At 33.8% G+C, this 14,863-nt stretch overlaps 1 protein-coding gene across 1 annotated transcript; it reads left to right on the top strand.

The window, feature by feature from the left end:
- The first annotated feature begins 8,419 nt into the window (after positions 1–8,419).
- LOC131630382 (uncharacterized) lies at positions 8,420–10,027 on the top strand. The gene is made up of 2 exons (XM_058901169.1): positions 8,420–9,256; positions 9,362–10,027. Exons 1-2 carry the CDS (start codon positions 8,420–8,422, stop codon positions 10,025–10,027), a joined length of 1,503 nt encoding a protein of 500 aa, XP_058757152.1.
- Positions 10,028–14,863: the final 4,836 nt, after the last annotated feature.

Raw genomic sequence — 14,863 nt, 5'->3', positions numbered from 1 at the left:
CGGAACACTCTATTGTCAAACTCCATCAAACCTTTCCGTAGACGTAACTACGGAAGATTTTTCCCAATTAATTGAGAATTTTGGATTTTCTCAATTAATTTGTAATTTAATTGGAGATTTTCCCAATTAATTGAGAAAATCTCAAATTAATTAACTTTGATAAAATCTAAGTAATCTTTAAAACATAGTGAAATTTGCGATTTTTTCAATTAATTGGGAAAATTCCAAATTAAGTTACTTTGGAAAATTCCAAATTAATTTCTCAATTAATTGGGAAAATTTCAAATTAATTAAGTTCATGAAATCTTTCGTAGATCAATCTACGGAACATTTTGATTTTTTCAATTAATTGGAAAAATCTCACATTTCACTATGTTTAAGGGGTTCCGTAGATCCATCTAAGAAAAACCAAATTTTAATTTAAAAAAATAGGTACTTCCAGAGATGCATCTACGGAAGCACGAAGGCAGTTTTGTCAATTCGGTAGTGCATAAATAGGCCATGGGGTCTATTGAGAAATGGTCAAAACGAAAACATACTCCACACCATTTTCTTGTACAGTCCAAACAAAACACTTATTATATATATATATATATATATATATATATATATATATATATATATATATATATATATATATATATATATATATATATATATATATATATATATATATATATATATATATATATATATATATATATATATATATATATATAAATTTGTTTGCTAACGTAAAGCCACTTAATTTTATGAAGGTCTATTTTAGCAACATGCACCTTAAAGTCTGCTAAAATACACCTTCATAAAAATAAGTGAGTGTATTTTAGAAAATCTCGGTGGGATTTGCTAAAATACACCCACTTATTTTTATGAAGGTGTGTTTTAGCAAGATCCACCTTAAGGTACATTTAAATATTTTGTAGTTAGTGCTTGCTAAAATAGACCTTCATAAAAATAAGTGGGTCAACGTTAGCAAATCTCATATATATATATATATATATATATATATATATATATATATATATATATATATATATATTTGTTTGCTAACGTAAAGCCACTTAATTTTATGAAGGTCTATTTTAGCAACATGCACCTTAAAGTCTGCTAAAATACACCTTCATAAAAATAAGTGAGTGTATTTTAGCAAATCCCTGTGGCATTTGCTAAAATACACCCACTTATTTTTATGAAGGTGTGTTTTAGCAAGATCCACCTTAAGGTACATTTAACTATTTTGTAGTTAATGCTTGCTAAAATAGACCTTCATAAAAATATGTGGATTCTAACTATGTGGATTCTAACTATGCAAGTGATTTAGATGATATGAGGTCTACAACAGGATATGTCTTCCGGGGGGACCTATAATTTGTTCAAGCCATAGTTGTTATGTCTACAAATGAGACAAAATACATGACAGTAGTTGAATCTGCCAAAAATGCATTATGGCTTACGGGGTTAGTGAAACGGTTGGATGTTGAGCAAGATGGAGTTCAATTACATTGTGATAATCAGGGTGCTATCTATTTGGCAAAAATCATATGTATCATGCTAGGATTAAGCATATTGATGCGAGGTTCCACAAGATCAGGGAGTTGTTGACGTCTGGACAGATATTACTTCAAAAGGTCCAGACTTCAGAGAACATGTTTCACCTCAGACGCGAAATGCATTTAACCTCGGCTACAGAAGCGAGGTAACGAAGGGCGTTATGAAAAGTTTCTACTTTACCCATCAATTTTTAAAACACTTATGAAAAAATGCTTATGCACATGGGTTTGAACCCCAGCTTCTGCACTTTTAATATTTTCAAAACTAGCGCACCATACCTCTCAGTTTATCAATAGAACCGAGGGGTAAGATTGATATATTTTTTTAAACTCATTACAAACTATAGAATATAAATAAATTAATTGTTTTCATAGAATATTACATTGTTTACACATAATATTTCTGTAAATATATATAACAAATTTTAAATATGATTCATCGTCATCACTGTTGGTGACTATTAGATATTGGATCCTCATTTCATTGAAATGTCGGGAAAGATAAAATGTTGGGTGCAATATATTCCAGATCCCTTTTGCATTTATTTTTTTCTCATGTAAAAAAAAGGTTAGTTCGTTGAATTAATATATGATTATTCTAGAACACCGTGAAAAAAAATTATTGAAGAAAATAAACCTTAAACCCAACTTATTTTTTGCTCTTGCAATCCATCGTAGAGAATTTTACCAATTTTTTTACGCTTCAAGTTTTTCATGTTATATGTTTCATTAACAATTATTGATATTCAAAATGCTTTTATAATGGATGTCTGTTAGGCTTTACGTGGTTCATTAATGAAAGTGTCTTGAACGTTGATACTCATGAAATAAACAACAAAGATTTATTTAAGGACGATGATCAATATTCTCAATAATCACGTCAAAATTATACCCTTAGTTTTTAAAAAAAAAAACTGAGATAAAAGGTGAATAATTATTTTTAACACAGAATATTAAATCTATCATATAAGAAAATTTATAGTTCTGGAAATTTCAATTATGCCCTGCTACTCATTTAGGCTGCCACATGGATGCTCTCGTTGCACTTCTTTTATTTGTTACCCAATGTATAAGCTTATTCATTATTTTTGATTTGCTTTCTACACTATTTTTTGAAACTGATATATCAAAGTCATAATATAATATTAATTATTTTTATTACCTTCCGAATGCAAAATTATCTAACCACATACTCAACCTATATACTACTTCTTACCTTTTTCATTATCTTTCTCAACCCTCTTATCTCTCTCTTATTCTCACTTCTCTCTCTTTATTTTCTCAATTTTATGCATTTCTTTTACTTTCATATTTTCTTTTATTAATTCTTCTCTAACCTAAATCCTAATCAACTCTTCCTTTTTTGTTTGCAAAATATAATATTATTATCCAGTCTCATTAATTTTTAATATTATGTTTTTTTAATCATTTTTTACTTTATTTTTTTATATTATAAACAATAATGACTTAATTTTTTATTTATCATGTTATGCTTTATCATTTTTCAGCTTATATTTTCAATTATCTTATTTTTACTATTTTAATCAATATTTTATTATTACATAAAAAGTAAGATATTTAATTTATAATATTTGTTTTCTATATTTGAATATGATTAAATCTTATAAATGGACCATGTTATTGATTTTTTTAAATGATTTTAAAAGATATAATACATTAACTACAATTATGAATAATCTTATTACACATCAAATATGATTCATAAAATTTTAATTTAAATTAATGATAAAATTTGAATTTATTTTTGCAAATATTTTTCTCCATTTTATCTCACAGCCCCTTTGCATTACTATAGTCATAATATGACAAGCAATCCTCTGATGATGTAAAGTAGGTAGCACTATAATATTTTGATGTATCAAAATTAGTAAAATTTATGAAAGACATGAGGTTAGAACTAACCAGAAGTGTTTTACACACACACACACACATATATATATATATATATATATATATATATATATATATATATATATATATATATATATATATATATATATATGAGGAGGGATATATCTACTCCAAGAGTAAGTGTTGAACACTTACTCCAATTCTTAACCATTGATTTTCATTAATCTAACGGTTTTAATTGATCATTTAATCTAATTATTTTTGGAAATATATATATATATATATATATATATATATATATATATATATATATATATATATATATATATATATATATATATATATATATATATATGGCATATCATATGAAAATACCTTCTTTATATGAGAATGTGAGAATGAATCTGAACCATTATGGAGATTATGTGTGAATATTTTTTCCTCTCTCCTCCATTATTTTTCACACATAATCTTCACCATTTATTTTAAAATCTAATAGTTCAGATTCATTCTCACATTCTCATATAAAGAAGGCATTCTCATATGATATGCCCTATATATATATATATATATATTACAAAATTATTATATATTTACCAAAGTTATTCGAAATAGATTATTTCAACATTTTCTAGCTCCAAATTTCCAAAATTCTTACTTTTAAAAAGAAAAATAAAATAATAAGAAAATTCATGCTTTCAAAATGAAATTAACTTTTGTTTTGGAATTAATTTTAGTGTATAAAGTGGTCATGCAAAAATAGATTTATTTTTTACAAACCTTTTTTTAATATAAATAATATTTAATAATTATAGTCTATAAGTTAATTTATCGTAATATTGACTTAATTTTAGTATTTAATAAAAGAAATTGTTTTTCAATATGAGTTATTTATACATGAATAAGAAAACAAATAACAAATAAAGTAATAAAATTGCAATATTTTCAAAATAATCACTTATTTGTGTCGCACCCTAAATTTTGACCTAAGATTTTTCATCTGATTCATTTGCATTAGCATCGATCAATTCGTCTGTATCCACAATAAGTTTCCATTTTCCACGTCGCAATTCAAATCCGTATGAAATTCACATTTTATTTGTCACTATTTTATTTTGTTTCGCATCTTATGCTAATTGAATTAATAGTTAAATTTGTTGTTATTGGAATTTATATTACCTTTAATAATCAAATTAATTATTAATTAAATTGTCATTGTGAAGAATATTTGTATTTTATTTTAGTCAATTTTTGCTTTTTTATAATAAAGTTTTGATTAATTTGATTTTTATGAGAGTTCAAAAATGTATATAATAATGCACTTAGTAGTCTATTATTCTTAGTGTTACAATACAAGTAATGTGACAACACAGAAAGGAAACAAAAAAAAGGTCTTCACTTTCTTCATGCCACGCCTCTGCTCCACTTGCTATCTTCATGCTATGCCATACAGTCACCATCATTTTCATACAATTCCTCACAACACAACAAAGACCTGTTGTTGCTGCTGCAACTGTCCAAAGGCTCTTATTGCTCCTGCACCACTTGCTGTCCCAAACCAGTCCAAAACCTGCTCCACTCTGCAGCACATATGTCCAAACCTTGCACTAATTTGTCCATACAAAAAAACCTGCACAAAGAAAGGAAGGAATCAGTATATCAGAAAAGGGCAAGAAGGAAACTTAGTGAACAAGAATCAATCTCAGCCCTCCATTCAAATTCATCAACAGCTCTTTATCCTTCTATATAAACAAGCCATAGAAACAGAGTAAAGGAGGCTAAAAAAAACCCTAGAGGTCGCAGCCACCAAAACCTAATAGAAAAAGCTCTCAACCTAGTCCACAATCACCTTCATTCGACTCTTAATTCACCCTCAAAACTGTGACATTCAAATCCTTACACCTCAAATCCGTGACCCTCCACAACAAAACCGTATCACTCAGCAACAAACTCACGCGAATCCTTCACGACACTCACTTCAAAACCTTCACTCAAATTTCGTTCAACCTCTCCGTTCCATCAACTTCACACGCTCTAAACTCAAACTCACCATAACCATCACAAACACCTTCACAAAAACCTCACAACAACTACTCAAAAACTCTACAAAACCTAAACCGCAAACCTCCCTCGGACTCAAGACACATCAACTGCAACGCCCTTAACATCAACTCAACACAACAAATACAACAAGTACACAACAGAACGAATCGCGGAAGGAGAAGAAGACGAATCTAAGAGCAAAGCAGAAGAGAAATCGAAGAGAACATACCTGGTTTTTTCCACTTTCGTTTTCATGTCTTTGTCCATTTGCGTTTGAATTTTTTTTATCTCTTGTAACCTGTTGCAATCGATCCAAATACATAATGAAATCGTGGGTTTATGGATTGATTTGGGGATAGGGTTCTTGCTTGATTTGAATATGTTTCTGATTTTGTTTGGTGAGAACATTTCGAGAGCGGGCGCGAGAGATATTTGAGCGAGATTCTGAGAGAGAATCGAGCAAGCTCTCACAGCAGAGAGATTATGTTGTTTGAGAGAGATGAGAGCGTTCCTTTTGTTTCACCATTGTTGTTCATCGCAGCAGCAGGGGAGAGAAAAGCAGAGAGAATACACGTGAGACCCATGAGAGAGCACCGATTGAGAGGAGAGGCCATTTGGTTTTTTTAGGTTAAGTGTGTGGTGTGAGGAACCGATTCAAACTGGACCGGGTCGGGAGCATAGGCCCATTTGATTTTTTTTTTAATCCCAATTGGATTCATAACTGCAGAGCCCAGGATCCTTCATTGTTAACACCCCACCTTGGCATCTTCATACTTCAAAAAATATAAACAAACTTCATGCGCCCCACCCCTTTAAACCCCCTCTTTTTCTTTATTTTGTTTTTATTCCAAACTTCATTAGTTTAATTTTAAGTCTAAAAGTAATTAGAACAAATAGTTTTCACAATTAAAAGCATCAAAATATTAATAACAATTTTTATTCAAATAACATTCGATCCAATGTCGAGTCCACTTCAAATAATTTTCAATAAACTTTGGTCAACACCAAGTATCTTTTTCCAACTTCGTTTATAATCAAAAACTTCAAAATTGCTTTTATTAATCAAATCGAGCTTGATCTATAATGGATGAATCAAGAGGGGTTTGTACGTACTTGTACAAGTTGCTCTAAAGCATTTAGGCGATGGCCGTTAAGCTTTTGTTTGAATGCTTTGATTCCATTAAAGATCCTTAAAATTCAATTTGTTTCACCTTTCTCTACAAAGCGTTTTTTTAATCAAATCGAATTCGGTTTATAATGGATGAATCAAGAGGGGTTTGTACGTACTTGTACAAGTTGCTCTAAAGCATTTAGGCGATGGCCGTTAAGCTTTTGTTTGAATGCTTTGATTCCATTAAAAAAAACCCTAAAAATTTGATTTGTCTCATCTTTCAACAAAACACTATAAGTAAACGATTTTAACTCATTAAAACTCTCTTTTCATAAATAGATATTGGTCAATATCAAACCTTTTTCCTCCTACTCGTATTTGCATCTAAAAAGAAAACTCTAAAAAATCGAATTGAGTTTGGTCTATAATGGATGAATCAAGAGGGGTTTGTACGTACTTGTACAAGTTGCTCTAAAGCATATAGGCGATGGCCGTTAAGCTTTTGTTTGAATGCTTTGATTCCATTAAAGACCCTTTAACTTAGTTCGCAACACCTTTTCATAAAAGAGCGATTCACACGTCGTTCATTAAAATCAAACAACAAAAATTCGTAGTTTTACCCCGAACTACGATTGCTCTGACTTTCCCATTGCACTAGGGAATACGTAGGCACAAGATACAAATGTCTTGGCGAGCACAATAATAAAGAAAAACTTTAATTTTGTTTCTTTCTCATAATAATAAAACGCAAGTAAAACTCAAGCTAACAATCGATCACGAGAATAACTAAATGGGTCCCATCGAGTACGATGGAGGTAAGGGGTGCTAATACCTTCCCCTTACTTAACCGACTCCCGAACTCAAATTTGGTTGCGAAGACCATTTTATCCTTTTTTCCTTTTTTTTGGGTTTTATCGATATTTTCCCTTTCCTTTTTGGAATAAATAAAATTTGGTGGCGACTCTGTATTTCGAATGTTCAAACGCTCGAATATTTTTTGACCCGCTACAGCTGGCGACTCTGCTGGGGATAGCAGCGGAGAGTCAACCCTAGTTTAGTTTTTCTTGTATTATTGTTAGCTTTATTTACTTGCTTATTTATTTGATTTATTTTATCGTTGTTTGATTACTCATCGTCGTGGTTGGAACTTTTGATTATTCGTCTCTTGTAAGGAAAAGCTCTACACCCGAGCTCGAGTGACACGTAAGATAAGATGGTGGTCTAGTATTAAACTCGCTTGACGTAGTGTCAAGTGGGAGGTACTAAAACCCCGCCTGGAGTAGGTCCTTTGAGGAGATGTTTGTGACTAAGTAAGTTATTTACTTGGGCTATGATGTTTCCAATTCGGACCGCCGACTCTAGGGACCTTTAGAAAAACCCTAAAACCATGACCTTCTAGGAAATGGTGGTTTCGCGCCCAACTTGCGTAACGTAACTATTACTGTGGGTAAGTGCGAAAACCACACTCAGAATAGGCTTCATTTGAAAACACAGTTGGATGGTAAGTTATTTACTAGATGAGTGAGTTTTCAAAAGGAGTTTGTAACTCTGAGAACCGTGTCTAGAACCTTTCCAACATAAAAACCTTAGACTGTATGCCGAGTAATTCGAATCTTTCTGTATCCATATGATTTTGAAATCCATTACTTGTGAATCATACATGACATGGCATTCATTTTTGCATAAAAATAATAATAAATTTTTTTTTATGCATTTGCATTCATAACATGCATTTCCATCTCCAAAATCCATTACTCATACCTTTCTTTACCCAACAGTAATAAAGCAAGCTAATTTCCAGACATCCTTATCAGACGCGAAGTGTTACTCGACAGAAAAGATGGAAGACCTTGAACAAGAGAATCATGAATTCCGTGATGAAGTAACTACTCTCCGTGTCGGGGTGGAAAGATTGACTGCTTTGGTGGAAAGCTTAGTGGCTGCTCAAAATCAACCATCACCCCCTCCATCTCCTCATGCCACTCAAACTGAAGTCCAGACTACTACGATTTGTGAAGTTTCTACTACTAGTGTTTCTATGGCTCCTACCACTGGTCCCTCTCACTATCAGATGCCTAATTGCTACCCTGGGGGCATGTCTTACAACTTTATGCCAGAGGGATACCATCCTGTTACTGGAGCTGCTCAAACTACTCATATAATGACCATGACTTCACCTCTGGTACATACCGTGCCACAAGCTGAGGAACCCATTTGCCAAGTTGAGCCCAATGAAAGAAATGAAGCTTATAATGATTTCCAAGACCAATTTCAAGAGATGCGAAAGGAGATTAAGGCCCTCAAAGGGAAGAACTCATTTGGAAAGAATGCTTATGATATGTGTCTTGTGCCAAATGTGAAAATACCTACCAAGTTTAAAGTGCCTGATTTTGAAAAGTATAAAGGGAATTCGTGTCCTCAGAGCCATTTGACCATGTACTGCAGAAAGATGGCCACTCATACTGATGATGATAAGTTATTGATCCACTATTTTCAAGACAGTCTAACTGGTGCCGCTTTGAAATGGTACATGGGATTGGATAGTACTCATATCAGTTCTTTTGATGACCTTGTGGAAGCGTTCATTCGACAATACAAGTATAATGTTGACATGGCTCCTGATAGAGACCAACTCCGAGCCATGGAACAGAAGGAGAAAGAGTCTTTCAAAGAGTATGCACAAAGATGGCGTGAGGTTGCCGCCCAAATCTCTCCTCCTATGGAAGAAAAAGAGATGACCAAAATGTTTTTAAAGACTCTAAGCTCATTTTACTATGAGAAGATGGTTGCGAGTGCCCCGACCGACTTCACTGAAATGGTGAATATGGGAATGCGATTAGAAGAAGGCGTACGAGAAGGACGTTTGACTATGGAATCTGAATCATCGATTGGAACCAAGAAATATGGGAACAACTTTCAGAAGAAGTGGGAAGATGAAACTATTGCTTTTCCAATTGATGGTGGAGAGTCTCAGAACTCCCATTCCTACCAACCCTTACCTTATCAGCAAGCACCATTCATACCATACGATCAATATCCATATGTTGCAGCCGCACAATTCAAGCAACCATACCAACAGCCGTGGGCAGCTTTTCCTCATAATTCTTCACATAATGCTCCTCAGAATGCAGCTCAGAATCAGAATCGTCAACGGAATCAGAATATACCTCAAAGGAACCAGCAGAAGGAGGATCGTCGCATTGACCCAATTCCAATGACCTACGCTCAACTATGGCCATATCTAATTGAGAAGAAAGCAATAGCTCCCAGACCAACCCGACCTGCAAAGTTTCCATTTCCTAAGGAATACAATCCAAACGTCAAGTGTGATTTTCATGATGGGATAGCAGGTCACTCCATTGAAGATTGCAATATCCTGAAGGAAAAAGTTCAAGATCTGGTTGACAAAAAGATACTCTCTTTCAAGGATATTGGTCATATGCCATGAGCAGTGCTGAGACACCAAGAACATTCCTAAAGCCAATGGATCAAAGCAGATCATTGAGCCACTTTTTATCATTTTGCATTTACGCTTTTTCACTTGTTTGTTAAGTGATTACTTGCTTTCGAACATTGTTAATTTTAATGGTAATATTAATGAAATGAGCATGCAAGTTCTGAATCAGTCCATTCGTATTCACTCTTCCTTTCTTTTATTTTATTTTCTTTTCTAAAAAATATGAAAAAATATGTTTATGTTTCTCCCATTTCCTTTTATTTATTATACTTTTGTTTAAGGAAGTATTGGAGGGAGGATGACGATAAACGAAATACCCAATTTGCATCAGTGTGCTTTCAAATAAAACTTTGTTGATGATGTACAGGCATTCTTTCAAATCCCCAAACACTGGAGATATAAGGATGATAATCCCTCGTTAACCCCTTTTGAGCCTTAGAAGTAGGTGTTTTCTTTTCGCACGAAATTAAAACCCTTAAACAAAACCCGGGGCAGGGTAGTTGTTCAGTTAAAGTGATTAATTCATAAGATTTCCAAGAAAATCATTCTATGGGAACCATTCCCGACTCGAGATTCAACTGTATCCTCTCTTCGTACACAATGTCGAAGAAGTAATGAATATTCAAAACTTATAACTGTTGTCTTTCTCGAACCATCAGTGGGGCAGTCATATTCCTCTCATATTATTGAACTAGTGTCACGCAAGTTGTTCAAAAAAATAAATAAAAAAATCAAAGAAAAGCCCGCTAAGTCAAAACCTAAAAAGGAGACTTAGGCAAAAAAAAAAATAGGGATATGGATACAAAAGTCAAAATAAAAAAGAGATCAAAAGATCATAGTCAAAAGAAAAAAACGAACAAACTTGTGTGATTTCCAAAGAAGAATAGGTGACTGCCACCTTAGAATCCATTGGTTCTCATTTATCATATGCAAATACTCTTGAAAGTCGACAGTTAACTGAACTTAGGACTAGAGTACATTACGAAGAATGGGTGGGTTAAAATCAAAATTTGAGCCTATATCCTTTGTTTCTTAAACCGTGAACCTGACCACGTTACAACCTTCAAAAGTCCTAATTGAAGCAAGGTTTCTTTTGAAAGCATACTAAAGCAAGGTTGTGTTAACCTGACTCCTAAATATTTGCTAATCATTTGTTTTGATACCACACTATCATATCATCTTTCACACCTTGAATTTCAAACTTCCATTACATCCTCATTGAGATTTATTCATCGTACCACGGTTTCATTTCAATAAATGATTGTTTTCAAAACTCGCATGCACGTCGCATTAAAATTACCATTTTGAGTAAAATAGTTTCATTTGCAAATCAACATTTTCCATCAAGGAAGTTCCAACAATGGAACTCATTCGAAGAGCCTAATGTGGAACTATCAAGGTCACATCACTTCAGAAGTCCATCATTCAGGGGCATTTCATTTCAAAGTTCCCAAATACTGGGGCACGTCATCTCAGGATCATCAGTTCGAATCCAAAACTTTGTTGAAGCAAATTTCTCCATAGACTCAGCATTCTGGGGCAAATAAAGGCCAAGACCTTTCCTTCAAGCAATCCAAGCATACTTTGTCATATCAAGCAATCCTCAAGCTCAGAGTTGGTGTCGGGAATTATGCTTTACACAAACCTTCTATCAAGGGACCTTTGTCCACTTCACAAAAAAATCATGACCCTCCACTGGGGCATATGTCAAAACATTACAAATAGAAAATTGCATTCATTGCATGCATTCATTTATCATGCATATCATTCATGGGGCAACCTCCCACAACATCAAATCAAAATTTCAATCTTGCTCAGGCTTTTCCATTGAGAATCAAGCCCAGTCCACCATGGACATCCAAAAAATGAATTGCCCATTGGCACACATCCGGTAAACTCATTACCTGCATTGATCAACCATTATACATCATTACACGTGCATCAATTTGCACAAAAGAAAAAACCAAGATGTCTCATACATAAGCAAAAAGCATGCATGGATTCATAATCCCTAATGATGTCACCGCAATCATTATTTTCTTGCTAATCCACTGATTGAACATGCTTGTTAATCTTTTCCAAGCCACTAGTTGAAATTGGTCATTTACCTTTTGTTCTTTTGAATCATCCGTCTGGTTGAGAACCGTTCTGTTTATTTTTGTCAGCCCACTGGTTGAATTTAATCATGGATCGCATTTTTCAATTGTTGTCAATCCGCTGATTGAAAGTAATTTGTTTTGTGAACTCTCTGGTTGGGACCAAACATTTTCTCATCATCTGAATCAACTCATTGGTAGAAGATTACTCTTTCACTTCCTATCGACCCACTGGTTGAGGAAAATTTTCCCACTTCCTGTCAACCCACCGGTTGAATTTTATCTTTTTCTGTGTCAATCCACTGATTGACTATCACTTGTTTTGTCAACCCACTGGTTGAAGTTCATCTTTTTCGTGTCAATCCACTGATTGACTATCACTTGTTTTGTCAACCCACTGGTTGAAGTTCATCTTTTTCGTGTCAATCCACTGATTGAATATTATCTTGTTTTGTCAACCCACTGGTTGAAGTTTATCTCTTTCGTGTCAATCCACTGATTGACGATCACTTATTTTGTCAACCCACTGGTTGAAGTCTATCTTTTTCGTGTCAATCCACTGATTGACTACTACTCTATTTTGTCAACCCACTGGTTGAAGTCTATCTTTTTCGTGTCAATCCACTGATTGACTACTACTCTATTTTGTCAACCCACTGGTTGAAGTTTATCTTTTTTGTGTCAATCCACTGATTGAATGTTATTTTGTTTTGTTAACCCACTGGTTGAAATTGATCGCTCATCTTGTTAACCCGCTGGTTACAGTCAATCATTTATTGTCCGCTTAGATCGAAGCAACCCACTGGTTGAAAGCAGTTTTTCTTTGTCAATCCACTCGTTGATAGAGTCAACTCACTAGTTGACAACAAATTTGTTTCATCTTCGTTAATCCACTGGTTAATGTTAGTCATGTCTTGTTTTAAAGTCAACTCAATAGTTGATGACATTCTGTTTGCATCCATCAGTCCACTGGTTGACGTGTTTCTTCTTTCTTAATTGTTTGAACTCAATCCACTGATTGAGGACATCGTGTCACCTTTCATCAATCCACTGGTTGATGTTGTTTTTTTTTCAATTCACTAGCTGACTTACCTTCATCAATCCACTGGTTGATAATGGCTTTTCCTATTTATCTCAAACTCAATCCACTGGTTGAGGACGACGTGTCTACTTTTCACCCGTCCACTGGCTGATGATAATTTCTTTTTTCGAATCAACTCACTAGTTGATATTTTATCAATTCATCGGTTGATGTCAGTTTTCTCTTTTGTTTAGGCTCAATCCACTGGTTGAGAATCAACCCTTCGTTAACCAAACTCTATCCTCCGTTTGAAAACGACTTCTTGGCACCATTGCCTTTCCCCAGCAAGTCTTCCCACTGGAACTCCTTGACAAATCATTTCATAATCTCCACAGATTTACATTTCATCTCCATATCCCCGACAAGAACTCATGCATCCATGCATTCATGACATTTCATCGCATCAAGAGTCAAAATTCAGGTCACTTAGTATTTAATTACCTTTCGCCTTTGATATCCCGAAGACCAAAGTCGTTCGAGTTATCTGGCCAAAGATAATTAAATAGGGGCATCTGTCGCACCCTAAATTTTGACCTAAGATTTTTCATCTGATTCATTTGCATTAGCATCGATCAATTCGTCTGTATCCACAATAAGTTTCCATTTCCCACGTCGCAATTCAAATCCGTATGAAATTCACATTTTATTTGTCACTATTTTATTTTGTTTCGCATCTTATGCTAATTGAATTAATAGTTAAATTTGTTGTTATTGGAATTTATATTACCTTTAATAATCAAATTAATTATTAATTAAATTGTCATTGTGAAGAATATTTGTATTTTATTTTAGTCAATTTTTGCTTTTTTATAATAAAGTTTTGATTAATTTGATTTTTATGAGAGTTCAAAAATGTATATAATAATGCACTTAGTAGTCTATTATTCTTAGTGTTACAATACAAGTAATGTGACAACACAGAAAGGAAACAAAAAAAAGGTCTTCACTTTCTTCATGCCACGCCTCTGCTCCACTTGCTATCTTCATGCTATGCCATACAGTCACCATCATTTTCATACAATTCCTCACAACACAACAAAGACCTGTTGTTGCTGCTGCAACTGTCCAAAGGCTCTTATTGCTCCTGCACCACTTGCTGTCCCAAACCAGTCCAAAACCTGCTCCACTCTGCAGCACATATGTCCAAACCTTGCACTAATTTGTCCATACAAAAAAACCTGCACAAAGAAAGGAAGGAATCAGTATATCAGAAAAGGGCAAGAAGGAAACTTAGTGAACAAGAATCAATCTCAGCCCTCCATTCAAATTCATCAACAGCTCTTTATCCTTCTATATAAACAAGCCATAGAAACAGAGTAAAGGAGGCTAAAAAAAACCCTAGAGGTCGCAGCCACCAAAACCTAATAGAAAAAGCTCTCAACCTAGTCCACAATCACCTTCATTCGACTCTTAATTCACCCTCAAAACTGTGACATTCAAATCCTTACACCTCAAATCCGTGACCCTCCACAACAAAACCGTATCACTCAGCAACAAACTCACGCGAATCCTTCACGACACTCACTTCAAAACCTTCACTCAAATTTCGTTCAACCTCTCCGTTCCATCAACTTCACACGCTCTAAACTCAAACTCACCATAACCATCACAAACACCTTCACAAAAACCTCACAACAACTACTCAAAAAC

Source organism: Vicia villosa, unplaced genomic scaffold (assembly GCF_029867415.1).
Source record: "Vicia villosa cultivar HV-30 ecotype Madison, WI unplaced genomic scaffold, Vvil1.0 ctg.000677F_1_1, whole genome shotgun sequence".
Classification (NCBI taxonomy): Eukaryota; Viridiplantae; Streptophyta; class Magnoliopsida; order Fabales; family Fabaceae; genus Vicia; species Vicia villosa.
This window is presented reverse-complemented; position numbering and strand designations above follow the sequence as displayed.

Excerpts from the sequence above, each read along its gene's own strand:
- LOC131630382 (XM_058901169.1), top strand. The coding sequence starts at position 8,420 with ATGGAAGACCTTGAACAAGAGAATCATGAATTCCGTGATGAAGTAACT. Across the intron at positions 9,257-9,361 it reads AAGAGTCTTTCAAAGAGTAT|ATGGTTGCGAGTGCCCCGAC; the intron begins GCACAAAGATGG and ends TACTATGAGAAG.